This window comes from Heteronotia binoei, chromosome 2 (genome assembly GCF_032191835.1).
Source record: "Heteronotia binoei isolate CCM8104 ecotype False Entrance Well chromosome 2, APGP_CSIRO_Hbin_v1, whole genome shotgun sequence".
NCBI lineage: Eukaryota > Metazoa > Chordata > Lepidosauria > Squamata > Gekkonidae > Heteronotia > Heteronotia binoei.
The window spans coordinates 122,899,059-122,913,513 of NC_083224.1; the positions used below are offsets into that span (position 1 = coordinate 122,899,059).

A 14,455-nucleotide genomic window follows, 5' to 3' on the forward strand; every position below is an offset into this window, starting at 1 on the left:
AGCTCAGATAAAATATATACCACAAGTTAGGAAAGGCACAAACAGGCATAAGAAAAGGCCTGCATGGTTAACAAACAAAGTAATGGAAGCTGTAAAAGGTAAGAAGGACTCCTTTAAGTGGTGGAAAACCAGTCCAAGTAAGATTAATAAAAGGGAACACAGGATGTGGCAAATCAAATGCAAGACTGTGATCAGCCTAGCAAAAAGGGACTATGAGGAGCATATTGCAAAAAAACATAAAGACCAACAATAAAAATTTCTTCAAATATATTAGAAGCAGGAAACCAGCCAGGGAGGCAGTGGGGCCCTTGGATGACCATGGGGTAAAAGGATTACTGAAGGAGGACAGGGAAATGGCTGAGAAGCTGAATGCATTTTTTTTTGCCTCCGTCTTCACTGTGGAAGATGAGAACTTTTTGCCCGTCCCAGAACCACTAATTTTGGAAGGGGTGTTGAAAGACCTGAGTCAGATTGAGGTGACAAAAGAGGAGGTCCTACAACTGATAGACGAATTAAAAACTAATAAGTCACCGGGTCCATATGGCATACATCCAAGAGTTCTGAAAGAACTCAAAGTTGAACTTGTGGATCTTCCAACAAAAATCTGTAATCTTTCATTGAAATCTGCCTCCGTTCCTGAAAACTGGAAGGTAGCAAATGTCACCCCCATCTTTAAAAAGGGTTCCAGAGGAGATCCGGGAAATTACAGGCCAGTCTGTCTGACTTCAATACCGGGAAAGTTGGTAGAAACCATTATCAAGGACAGAATGAGTAGGCACATTGATGAACACGGGTTATTGAGGAAGACTCAGCATGGGTGGTGTAAGGGAAGATCTTGCCTCACTAACCTGTTACATTTCTTTGAGGGGGTGAACAAACGTGTGGACAAAGGAGACCCGATAGATGTTGTTTACCTTGACTTCCAGAAAGCTTTTGATAAAGTTCCTCATCAAAGGCTTCTTAGAAAGCTTGAGAGTCAAGGAGTAAAAGAACAGGTCCTCTTGTGGATCAAAAACTGGCTGAGTAATAGGAAGCAGAGAGTGAGTATAAATGGGCAGTCTTTGCAGTGGAGGACGGTAAGCAGTGGAGTGCCGCAGGGCTCGGTACTGGGTCCCATGCTCTTTAACTTGTTCATAAATGATTTAGAGTTGGGAGTGAGCAGTGAAGTGGCCAAGTTTGCGGATGACACTAAATTGTTCAGGGTGGCGAGAACCAGAGAGGATTGTGAGGCACTCCAAAGGGATCTGTTGAGGCTGGGTGAGTGGGCATCAATGTGGCAGATGCGGTTCATTGTGGCCAAGTGCAAAGTAATGCACATTGGGGCCAAGAATTGGGGCCAGCTACAAATACAAGTTGATGGGGTGTGAACTGCAGAGACTGACCAAGAGAGAGATCTTGGGGTTGTGGTAGATAACTCACTGAAAATGTCAAGACAGTGTGCATTTGCAATAAAAAGGCCAACGCCATACTGGGAATTATTAGGAAGGGAATTGAAAACAAATCAGCCAGTATCATAATGCCCCTGTATAAATCGATGGTGCAGTCTCATTTGGAGTACTGTGTGCAGTTCTGGTCACTGCACCTCAAAAAGGATATTATAGCATTGGAGAAAGTCCAGAAAAGGGCTACTAGAATGATTAAAGGGCTGGAACACTTTCCTTATGAAGAAAGGTTGAAACGCTTGGGGCTCTTTAGCTTGGAGAAACGTCGACTGCGGGGTGACATGAAAGAAGAAGAAGATGATATTGGATTTATATCCCGCCCTCCACTCCGAAGAGTCTCAGAGTGGCTCACAATCTCCTTTACCTTCCTCCCCCACAACAGTCACCCTGTGAGGTGGGTGGGGCTGGAGAGGGCTCTCACAGCAGCTGCCCTTTCAAGGACAATCTCTGCCAGAGCTATGGCTGACCCAAGGCCATGCCAGCAGGTGCAAGTGGAGGAGTGGGGAATCAAACCCGGTTCTCCCAGATAAGAGTCCGCACACTTAACCACTACACCAAACTGGCTCTGCGTGGGATGGAGAAACTAGAGAAAGAAGTACTTTTCTTCCTTTCTCACAATACAAGAACTCATGGGCATTCGATGAAATTGCTGAGCAGACAGGTTAAAATGGATAAAAGGAAGTACTTCTTCACCCAAAGGGTGATTAACATGTGGAGTTCACTGCCACAGGAGGTGGTGGCGGCCACAAGCATAGCCACCTTCAAGAGGGGGTTAGATAAAAATATGGAGCAGAGGTCCATCAGTGGCTATTAGCCACAGTGTGTATATGTGTGTGTGTATACGTGTGTGTGTGTGTGTATATATATAAAATTTTGGCCACTGTGTGACACAGAGTGTTGGACTGAATGGGCCATTGGCCTGATCTAACATGGCTTCTCTTATGTTCTTATGTGTGTGTGACAGAGGATGGGCGGAGGGAGGCAGGAAGCAAAGAGCCACTGAGGGAGGGGGGGGGGAGAAAGTGATTGTGCAGCTGTAGCAGCAGTCCTAGAAAAGGCACATGAGGAGGACACTGGTCAGGGGCCAGATTTGAGACCTGTGCAGGCCAGATCTGCACCATGAGCTGCATGTTTGACACCCCTACTCTAGAGTAAGAAAGAGGGACAGTGACTTGGTGATTGAAACCTGTCATTATTGGATGGTAGCTGTTGACTGGTTTATTCAGTGAGGCTTCGTGTGTAAGAGGAAGAAGGCTGGTGTGTAAGAGGAGTAAGTGGTGTGGGTAGAGACTGAGGTGCTGTGGAGTGTGAGAGAAATCTGTGTTCTTTGTGGAACTTATTAGCCTCCATGTCAAATGAGGAAAATAAGCCTCTGTGGCTAGGTCTATTTAAGGAACTTTAGACAAAGAATATATCTTTCTGAAACCATTACACAAATGAACCATACTGAAACCATTAATACTGATATGCTTCTAACTAAATAAACTTTATGTTTAAGTGAAAACTAGTGTTTTATCTTTAGTCAAAGATGGAGAAGCTCCTTACAGTCAGCAAAAACAAGACCTGGAGCTGACTGCGGCTCAGATCATGAGCTACTCATCGCAAAATTCAGGCTTAAACTGAAGAAAACTGGGGAAGCCATTAGGCCATTCAGGTTTGACCTTGATCACATCCCTTATGAATATACAGTGGAGATGAAGGTTTAAGGAACTAGAGTTGATAGAGTGCCTGAAGAACTGTGGACATAGGTTCGTGTCATTGTACAGAAGGCAGCAATCAGCACCATCCCAAAGAAAAAGAAATGCAAGAAAGCAAAGTGGCTGTCTGATGAGGCTTTACAAATAGCTGAGGAAAGGAGGAAAGCAAAAGGCAAAGGTGAAAAGCAAATTTCAGCGGAATGCAGATTTCCAGAGAACAGCAAGGTGAGATAAGGAGGCCTTCCTGAAGGAACAATGCAAAGCAATAGAGGAAGATAATAGAACACGAAGGACAAGAGATCTCTTCAAGAAAATTGGAGAAATCAAGGGAACGTTTTGTGCAAAGACGGCCATGATAAAGGACAAAAATGGTAGAGACCTTACAGAAGCAGAAGAGATTAGGAAGAGGTAGCAAGAATACATAGAAGAATTATACAAGAAGGATCTCAATGTCCTTGGCAACCATGACTGTGAAATCGCTGACCTCGAATCAGACATTCTGGAGTGTGAAGTCAAATGGGCATTAGAAAGCATTACTAACAATAAAGCGAGCAGAGATGACGGTATCCCAGTTGAGCTATTCAGAGTTCTAAAAGACAATGCCTTTGAAGTGATGCACACATTATGTCACCAGATTTGAAAAACACAACAGTGGCCACAGGATTGGAAAAGATCAGTTTATATTCCAATTCCGAAGAAGGGTAATGCCAAGGAATATTCATACTATCGCACCATTGCACTCATTTCACATGCCAGCAAGGTCATGTTAAAGATCATACAAGCTAGGCTTTAGCAGTATGTAGATCGGGAACTACCAGAAGTTCAAGCTGAGTTTCGGAGAGGTAGAGGAACTAGAGATCAAATTGCCAACATTCGCTGGATTGTGAATCACAACAAACTGTGGCAAGTCCTTAAAGAGATGGGAGTACCAGCCCACCTTACATGTCTCCTGAGAAACCTATATAAGGGTCAAAAAGCAACTGTCAGAACTGAATGTGGAGCAACTGATTGGTTTAGAATAGAAAAGGGGGTTCGACAAGGATGTATATTGTCACCCCGCTTATTTAATTTATATGCAGAGTACATCATGTGGAATGCTGGCCTGAATGAAGCACAAACCGGAATTAAGATTGCCGGGGAAAACATCAACAACCTCAGATATGCAGATGACACCAGTCTAATGGCAGAAAGTGAGGAGGACCTAAAGAACCTCTTGTTGAGGGTGAAAGAGGAGAGCACAAAAGTAGGCTTGAAGCTCAACATCAAAAAAACTAAGATCATGGCATCTGGCCCCATCACACCTTGGCAAATAGAAGGGGAAGACGTGGAAGTAGTGATAGACTTCACTTTTCTGGGATCCAAGATCATTACAGATGGTGACTGTAGCCATGAAATTGAAAGACGTTTGCTCCTTGGGAGGACAGCTATAGTGAACCTAAGCAGTATAATAAAAGTAGAGACATCAGCCTGCCAACAAAAATCCATATAGTCAAAATTATGGTATTCCTAGTAGTAATGTATGGTTGTTGAGAGCTGTACCATAAGGAAGGCCGAGCACAGAAGAATAGATGCTTTCGAGCTGTGGTGCTGGAGAAGAATCTTGAGAGTCCCTTGGACTGCAAGAAGGTCAAATCAATCAGTCCTAAGGAAAATCAACCCAGACTGTTCCTTGGAAGGTCAGATGCTGAAGCTGAAGCTCAAATACTTTGGCCACCAAATGAGAAGAGAGCAGTCACTGGAGAAGACCCTGATGCTGGGAAAGACAGAAGGCAAAAGAAGAAGGGGATGGCAAAAGATGAGATGGCTGGACAGCGTTATTGATGTAACTAACACAAATTTGAGCAGACTTCAGAGAATGGTAGGAAGACAGGAGGGCCTGGCGTGACTTTGTCCATGGGGTCACAAAGAGTCAGACTCGACTGTGCGACTGAACAACAACAAAGCATTTTATTTAGCGTAAAGATCCTCTTTTATCTGAGAGCCATCTCCATGTATTGACCATTCTGTCATTCTACCGAATACAGCTAAGCCATGCTGTTGTTTGGATCCAGCTAAGAATTCTAAGACAAGAGTCTTTACTGGCAACAAAAATAAGTAGGGAATACTAAGGAAGTCAAGGAAAGCAGCACATCACATGTCATCTGAGAACACTACAGAGAGGTGCCATTACGGGTGTTATGTAAAAGGGGTCTCAGAAAAGAAGCAAAACACAGGATTGTTTCATGCAAGTGTCTTAGGCTCAAAGGAGTACATTTACCATTGCTTGTAAAGCACCCTTCAGACATTTTAAGTAAATGCAGTCAATACATGCTAGAAAACTGGGACTTGATTTTTGCTGCAGTGTGAAAGGGTCTTTTTTATTAGTTGGTCTTGGTTTTTGGCTAACTACACAGCTCTTATTAACATTTACTTGCATTGACTTCAGGAGATTCCTTATAAAATAGTGAAATGGAAAAGGCAGGATCACTGGCTAAAAAAAAATCATTTATTTTTATTGTTGTAATATATATAGCCAATGAGCAAATTTAACTTGCTTATATATGCAGGCTTAAAACTCTGTCTTCTTCCACAACTGATCTATATCACATGTCTTTTCTTTTCAGATAATGGGGAATGAAGGCTAATGGTCTCAGATGGAAAGCCAATTTATACCTTAAGAAGCAGGATCCTCAAGGTGGAAAATAATATTTAATTAGCTGTTTATTCCTTGTCTTTCTCCCCAGTGGGTATCCAAACAGCTTACATCATTTTCCTTCTCTTCCACTTTATACTCACAATTGGATAGGGCAGGGGTGGCATGCCATTTGAAGGAGAGTCCCCTGGACTCTAATCAGACACTCTTAGCCAGTATACTTTACTGCATCTTTTGAGAGGCATACAGCATTTCTATTCCTTAGTATACTGAGTCAACTGAAAACACAGGGGAAGGGCTTTTGGTAGAAAGCAAGATATGAAATATTTTTAAATAATATGCTCATTTTAAAAGGAATTCTGAAACAGACCTTCTTGCTTGAAATGTTGAAGAGTTACTATTAGAGTTATGCTTGACCTTAGTCCCTGACATTTTGTGGCCCACTCTGTTTCTTGTGGCAGCCATTTTATGGTAGGTTCCCATTTGATAGCTGTGTCCATTGCCCTGTGTCAGAATTCCATACGTGCCTGTAAATTCAGTAAGGTTGGGGGCCCTTGTTGTAGGCTGTCACTTTAACTAAAGTGTGTTCTAATCATGCCCATGTTCTTGGTTGCACCATTGTATAGGAATATGTTTTCAGCCAGTCTCTTCCAGTTTAAAGTCTTTTTTATTTCTCTTAAAGCTGCCCAACAAAAGCACAGTGTTGAGCATGCATTATTTTAATGCATTTGGGATTCTTTTCTGATAACTGTTCATAACATAGAGAAATGGAGGGTGCATTTGTAAGGGAGGGTAAGTATGGGGGCCTAGGAAAACCTCCCCTATTTGTGCACTAAGATACTTCTATGTGCTACTGTATATTGATTGCCAGATTTAAACCTTTTAAAAATAAGGACTGCTAAATTTCCCCTCAAAACAGAACCATGTAAATACACTAAGATTAACTAAGAGAACTAAAGACAATGGGAATATTAAACATGTTCAGATTAACGTACATAACGTAGTACATACCCATATGGGAAACAAATTCTGTTCGTAGTAAGAGAGCTGCTGCTTTTTTTCAGGGGCTGAGGAATGCAGCTGAAGTTAGTTGCCAGTTCTTCAGTCTTGTTAGCCACCCTATCAGCAGAATAATCCTTTATATGAATCTAGGATATAACAAAAGTAATGGTACTCTGTAGCAGAAGTTAATAAATGGAGTTGACATAAGTGTTTCTACACAAAATAAATCTGGCCACAGTATTTCTGCAGAACAAATATTTCCTGATAGTTGGGATTTTCTACTGTTGTTTTTTGTAGTTGTTGGTTTTCTGGTACACACTTGCTTTTTTGAGACAATATTTTAGGCTGCTGGTGTCTCAGTGCTAATAAAAAATAGAAAAAGATCCTGCTGTGTGTCAGAAATACACAGTTCTTCCCTGAGCTGCAGTAGCATTTGTTTACCACGAGAGGGAGGCCTCTTCCTGTTAATTTAACCACATTGAAGCACAGATATGTTCAAGATAGGGTTTTCTGAAAAGGATGCTTTCTCCTGTTGCTTGCAGTTTGTAATTTTTCTACTGTACATGCTGTATCCAAAGGTGAAGCAAAAATAACCAATTAAAAGCAAAAATATAATTCTGTCCTCAAATTCTATATATACCCATATTGAGAGTACAGATGGTAAAGTCTGTTTATGAAAGACAGCATATATGTGTCAGTTGCAAAATGACAAAGATTAAAGTCCTGCTGTAATTTATATCTACAGTGGATGATGTTATCTTGTAAACCTAAGCTTCTGTTGTACCCAGTGCGATGTGGTTAGACTGTCAGACTAGGATCAGGGAGATCTAGGTTCAAATCCCTACTCTGTAATGGAAACTTGCTTGGTGACCTTGGGCCAGTCACCTATTATCAGCCTAACCTATCAGACAGAGGTGTTGTGAGTAGAGATGGTTAGTTTTGAACTAGTTTGTCCATGCCATGCCCAAACTAGAAAATGAACTGCCCTTTTTCCTGGGTGGGTCATTTTGTTCATTTTTGCAGTTTATTTTCTTGGACAGCCTGGCACAGATTCAGTCAGCTCTTAGGCAACACAGGGGTCTGGGAGCCCTAGAAACACTCATAGCAGTTGTCCATAGCTCAATTGGCAGCTCTGGGAGCAGATACTCTGACTCTGCCACTATCACTTTACAGCACAAAGAGAGGAGAGTTAATTGTCCTGAGAACTGAAGCTGAGCTTTCCTGGGGGCCCCAGCTTTGGGGGGGCTATAATTTGGACATTCCAAATTCAATCTTTGTCAGAGGGAGGGTGGAGGAGAACCTACTTAAACTCCTAGTGAGTTTTACATCTCCCAAACCAAATGAACTATGAACCAAATATGAGCAATCAAACAAACCATGAACCAACGTGAACCACCATTTTCACATTCCATGCCCACCTCTAGTTGTAAGGATAAATGGAGGAATGGACAACTCTGAAAATCCCTTTGGGTCCCCATTGGGCAGAAAGGTGAAATATAAATGAAGCAAATAATTGTTGAAGAATTTACTTTACTCTGGTTGCTTAGAGTGTGGTCCAAGAGACCTTTCTATCAGGCAACTGCCTTAAGGAATGACCCCTTGCGCCTTTTGATACTTCTTCGACTCTTGCCCCTGCTGTAGCAATGGAATAAGGACCTGCTCTTCAGCTCCCCAGGAGTTCCGTAAGATTTGTGAGCCTCAGGTTTGTCCAACTCAGTGGCAGGCAACAACATAGTAAAAACTTTTACAAAGGTCACAGCAGTTCAGCACATTATAGTGCAGATTTAAGAAGTAGGACCACAGGGTTGTCATTACTGCTTGTTTGAGCTTCTTGCACACCAGACATAGAATGTACAAAACTGCTGCTTTCTTTCCAGATTAATGACTTCAAGAACTGCATTGCATTCAGGAAGGACAGAAATAATTCCATCAGTCTACTTTGCAGGCAGTGCTTTGCAGTGATTCAGGAAGGTGGTGCCTCAATGGTTTGCTGCAACAATATTCTCCATTGCTGCTGTATATCTGATTGTACCCAGGATGCCCCCGTTGCTGGTACCAGTATTTGGGACTGGGTGTTCAAGTATGATGCTGCTACAGATAAGCAATCAATCTTCACTTCAGATTTTCTCTCTGGTTTGAAATGATTAAAGGGGAATATGTCATTCTCCTATCTGTCCAGTATTACTCTTCACAATATCAGAAAAGCTTTTATGTCTTGTTTGATTCCGGACAATGCCAACAGGTTCTTGTTGGTCACTACTCCCACAAACAGTTTGCTTTGTTTATGTATGTGCAGCTCTCTGGTTCCAGAGGATGTCTCATTATAGTTTGTCTTCCCCCTCTATACAGAACCTAGAACCAACTTTCTTGCAGTGCTATTGAAGGGCTTCAACTTTTCCTCAGAAGCAGAGAAGCTGATGTTGCTTCTCTCAGTACTGACTCGCTTATGCCATACAGAGTGCTGTTTGCATTGGTAGCAACAACAACAAAAAACAGGCCTAAAAATTAATCTGAAGCATGAAGTCTTTTATCTGATTAACATATTGGGCTCTGGTTATTTTTAATGATATGATGATTTATGCTCTGTGTGATTGATTGTAATGGCCTTTGTACATATACAGTAAATGCTACCTGTACTATTATTTTTTTATCTGCTTCATATCATACTTTTTCTTGACAAGGGGGATCCAAAGTAGCCTACAATGTTCTCTCCTCTATTTTGTACTCACAATAACCTTGTGGAGTAGGTTAGGCTGGGAGGGTGTAACTAGTTCAACATCACCCAGTGAGCTTCTATGGCAGCATGGGGCTTAAAATTTGGCTTTCCAGATCCTAGCAACACACTAACTACTACAAAAGTGCTTTTACTACTCTTAATTACATTTCAAAGGAAATGGAAGTACAGACTTCCCTGGAGTGTGTTAAAATATATTTTGTAAACATTCAAAGCATTTGATAACTTATCACAGCATCTTTATTTTGATCACAAGTAGGTGAATGTGGAATGATCTGTTTAAAATGATAAAAATTACATTATTCTTATTCAGGGGAGGTAGAAAATTAAAGCAAAAGTTGCCAGATAACTTCTGTTTGTTACAGAACCTCAATTACAGTAGACATTATGCCACAGTGGCACTGGTAAAAATACCAGTGGAATTCAGAAAATGTAGGTAATTGAGAAGTCTTAACTTCCATTTTAACAGTGAACTTTAACTTGCTAGACTTCACAAAATAACTTCAATGCTCTAGTATCGTGCTTTGAGAAGACTTACCTTCTTGGTATTCATCTCTTGATGAGGATTGTTAAAGTGGGAGCCACAACTGGATAGCAGGAAGTAATTTATAAACCTGCTTACCCAGCTGAAACAACTCCAGCTTCATATTGGTTTGGAGAGTACAGCCTGCCAACAAATCAATGCTTTTGACAGAGGAGCTGACCTAATAAACAGCTTTCTCTATGCTCAGGAAGAATACAGACTAGAGTTCACCCCTTTCAAATCAAGTTTGTGGTCACATAGGAATTGCCTGACTCTGCTGCTGTAGTGATAAAAGACCTCATGAACACCCATTTTCCTGGGGGATTGCGGTGTGGAATTGTATGTATTCTTTCTGACAGTGATCTTTCAGAGCAAGTGCAAGAAAACTTCTTCAGTTACAGAAACCGCATTCAGCTAAAGGTTCAAGGAGCTATTTTAAGGTAGAGAACTACTTGACTGAACCAGTAGATCAGCGCTTGCCAGTGTCAAGAATGATTTTTTAAAAATACATATATTTTCACTATTATTGTAACATTTTATTTTTAATGTAAATAAAAAAGGAACATGGAAGATAGTCCGCTGCCTATAATGACTTTGCCAACAGCACCTTATTATGACCAGAAACCAGGAACTAGTGGACTACGGAAGAAGACTTACATTTTTGAGACCAAGCTAAACTATCTGCAAAATTTTATTCAGAGTATATTTTTTTCCATAGACCTAAGAGATCGACAAGGATCTACCATGGTAGTTGGAGGAGATGGGAGATACTTTGATAAGTATGCAATAAAAGTAATAGTTCAGATGGCTGCTGCCAACGGGGTGGGTATGATCACATCACTAATATTATGAATGATCTTGACAGATGTGCTCATTCTCCATATGTCAAAAGTGCTCTAACCTTTGTAATTCACTTTTTGAAACTAGGGTGCAGTTAGGAGGCTCATAGGAAAGAAACTTCATGAAAAGTTACCTCATTAATACATTTCAAACTGTTTTGTGGTCTAATAGTGAAAAGATATGTGGTCGTTAGCTGGAAATACTTGCATGTGTAGAACTACTGCCAGTTGCATTTTCCTATGTAGTCTAGCAGCAGTGATGGTTGTTCTGTGAATTCTGAAATTAGATTCAATGTGTCCAGTCACCATGGCAGAGATAGTAGGTATGTGATTGTTCATGTTTTTTTTCTTTGCTTGGATCAGCCAAAACTGTTTTATTACACATCAGAGTGACTCAATAGCTGAATGAAAAGCATGTTTTCAGTTTCTCAATGGATATTAAATAGCTATGTCAGAATAATTAATAGAATACTGTGAGACCATGATGTTGTTAACACTAACACAATCTCTTTTACATTATCAGATTTGGTTCTGATTAAATTTTATATGTTGAGAATAACTGTCATTCGCTACAGCATAGTTAGATTTCTTTGTAAAGCTTTGTGATGACAAAGGGGGGGATGTTCATATGTGATGATAAAGATGCATTTGAGCCTCTTGCATGCTGCTTGTGCTACACAGAAACACTGTTAATGCAGAAGAGTAAGGGAATGTGCAATGTAGCCAGTGTGGGTTTTGCATTTCCCATGTGAAATGCTCAAACTCATTCTGTCAGCCTGTTGGCATTTCACTACTGAGCGGAAGCTGTTGATTTCTGAGCAAAGTAAATGAATTGGAGAAGAAAATTCTGTAACTTAGAGCAGAGACAAGATTAATAGGGTACAGTTCATAGATCTACTTGCCAGGATAATGGCTGCTGGAAAATACAATATAAAATATTTTCCCTGCTCCTCTGGCTCTGGAGAGGGAGGAGGGGGTACCATTCACAGTGCTTTGGAGCTGACTTCCTCTGCCTGTTCTAAAGCTGAACTTGACAAAATAACACCAATTTTCTGTCCACAAAATGAAAAAGGGAAGGGGACATTTGTTTTAGTGTATGGAGTTAGTGAGCCCTTCTTCCATGCCCTGCTTGGGAAAAAGATAAAAAAGATAAAAAAAAATGACTCTCACCATATTTTGCTGGATTTTGGAACAACAAACTCCCTTTCCAAAGTGCAGCTTATGTAAGAGCTCTCCTACTCACTTTTGAGCTGGAAAAAAGCTAGGAAAATTTTCCACATTACCCTGAGCATAATTATTACACCATACTAGCTATGCCAGGGTCAGCAGATGAATAACTACAGCAGCCTCACACTGTATCTTTCTCTAACTCAAGTACAAAATGTTAAGGGAGGTAAATATGTGATTCTGGTGTTCCCTTTCCCTGGCTGTGTGCGCGTGTTAATGCTGGTGTTTATTGAATGTTGAGATGCCAAATTTAAGAAAGTTCCTGGAAAACTTTAGCACAGAAATAAACAAATCTAAGCTCATTTAAATAATTTTGCTATAGTGGACAATTCTCCATTACTGTATGCAAGAGAATAATGGATACACTTCAAGGATCAAAAATAGCACTCTGAAACCAATGGGGAACATTTCAGTCTACCAGGTCATTCTGTTAGGGATGCCACTCCCCAGGTGGGGGCAACGGATCCCCCCAATTTGGGGGCTCCTGCCGGCCAGCTGGCTGGTGGGGGAAACCCTGCCCCCAAGAGTGACCAGCAGCAGCCATTGCTCTCCCTCCCCTCCTGTGAAGTTTAAAGATCTCCAGTTGATCAGTGGGAGCACATGGCCCACCAATCTGCTGGAGGGTCCTTTAAATCTTGCAAGAGAGAGGGAGGGGATGGCCACCAGTTGCACACCTGAACTCAAGTGGAGAATTCACCAGTGAGTTCAGGCACATGTGTTCCCCACTTATTCCAAGCAGCATTTAAAGGGGCCCTTTAAATGCTGTTTGCAAGAAAGGGGCACTTGAACTCCAGCAGTGAATTCACTGCTTGGAGTTCAAGCATGTGGAGCTCTGGTCCCCAACATGATGGCATCACTTCTGTGTGACTTCATCACACTGGGGATATTCCTGCCCCTCCAATAACACCTCCCAAAGTCCCCTACTGGGGAGAAGGCAGGACCTGGCAGCCATACATTCAATAGATCTTGAAACTGGAATACTGAAGTAAATATTTTTCCAAAAGAAGCTCCAGTTATGAAGTTTCCAAGTTGGAATTCATTAGCACACTTGATGCTGTGGAATTTGAATTCAGTTGGTCCAGGTGATAGTTATCCCATGAAATAAAGTTTATTATTTATCCTGCCTTAAGTGTTTATTGACATACAGTTGATCTTGCCATGACTTCATGAACTGCAGTAAGGAGAGGGCCCTGCCTGTGCTGATTAGATTTGTTAATTTGTCTGGTATATATTATCATTTTTGGTGTCTGTCACATGTACAGATATGTATTGCATTGCTTGACTTTTGGCCTCACTCTACAGATTTACAAATGTTTTATTTTCCTGTCTGTTCTTGTGGTGTGTATACATACTGGGGTTGCCAACTTCCTGAAGAAAGAAATTCTGTTCCTTTAATAGAGATTTGATGAGTTATTTACCATTTGACCTGTTTACCTCCATGCCATGACAAGTTTCAGGTGCTCATTTCCACACATTAAGCCATTGTTGAAGAGATGGGACAGTTTTCGCCAGGTCTGTTGGCAACCCTAATATGTACCTATCCATTTTGGTGACCACTTTGTGGATTTGGCAAAGTTGATACTGCCCCACAAAACATTTCTGCCACGTTAAACCTGTTAATGGTGCTACGGATTCAGCCAGTTTGTTGTAGTGGTTAAGTGTGCAGACTCTTATCTGGGAGAACCGGGTTTGATTCCCCACTCCTCCACTTGGACTTGCAGGAATGGCCTTGGGTTAACCATAGTTCTTGCAAGAGTTGCCCTTGAAAGGGCAGCGTCAGGGAGAGCTCTCTTGGCCCCACCCTCCTCACAGGGTGTCTGTTGTGGGGGGAGAAGATATAGGCGATTGTAAGCCACTCTGAGTCTGATTCAGAGAGAAGGGCGGGGTATAAATCTGCAGTTGTCTCCTTCTCCTCCTTCCTCCTTCTTTCTCCTTCTTTCTTCTTCCTCCTTCTTCCTCCTCCTTCTTCTTCTGATTCTTTTCTGGAATTTGTATTGAGTTATGGCAATAGCATTTTGATTTGTGGTTACCCCATGGTGGTGGACTGTAGAGTTCTGCATCATGTGCCCAGTAAAGGAAAAGCAAGTATGAAAGAGCACCTGAACATTATACAGCAGTGCTTAAGTATCGCTAATTGAAATGCAACCTCTAATAAGCATGAGTGGTTTTTAATGCTTCTGGACTCATTTTCCAAGTCTGGCAACAACAGACTTAAGTCTAATTACCCATCCTTCCATATACATAAATACATGCTCTGTTTTCATTCTTTGTCCTTCCACTGGAAACCTTAATTGTATTTAATTTTCAAGAGGGCTGTTTTACCGTCTCCCATGAAGTTATAGTACAGGAGAACAAACAA

General features: G+C 41.3%; 1 protein-coding gene across 2 annotated transcripts in view; it reads left to right on the forward strand.

Annotated features, from left to right (window-relative positions):
- The window catches only part of PGM1 (phosphoglucomutase 1), a 59,525-nt gene that overhangs the window by 14,828 nt on the left and 30,242 nt on the right, over positions 1-14,455 (forward strand). Inside the window, exon 1 of one of the 2 annotated variants that reach the window (XM_060231941.1) lies at positions 10,580-10,852. The exons of the other annotated variant lie outside the window; for it this stretch is intronic. Coding sequence (XP_060087924.1) covers positions 10,595-10,852 — 258 coding nt within the window. The 5' untranslated portion in view covers positions 10,580-10,594. Of the gene's footprint in view, positions 1-10,579; positions 10,853-14,455 lie in introns of those variants that run through there. 2 annotated transcript variants of the gene reach the window in all.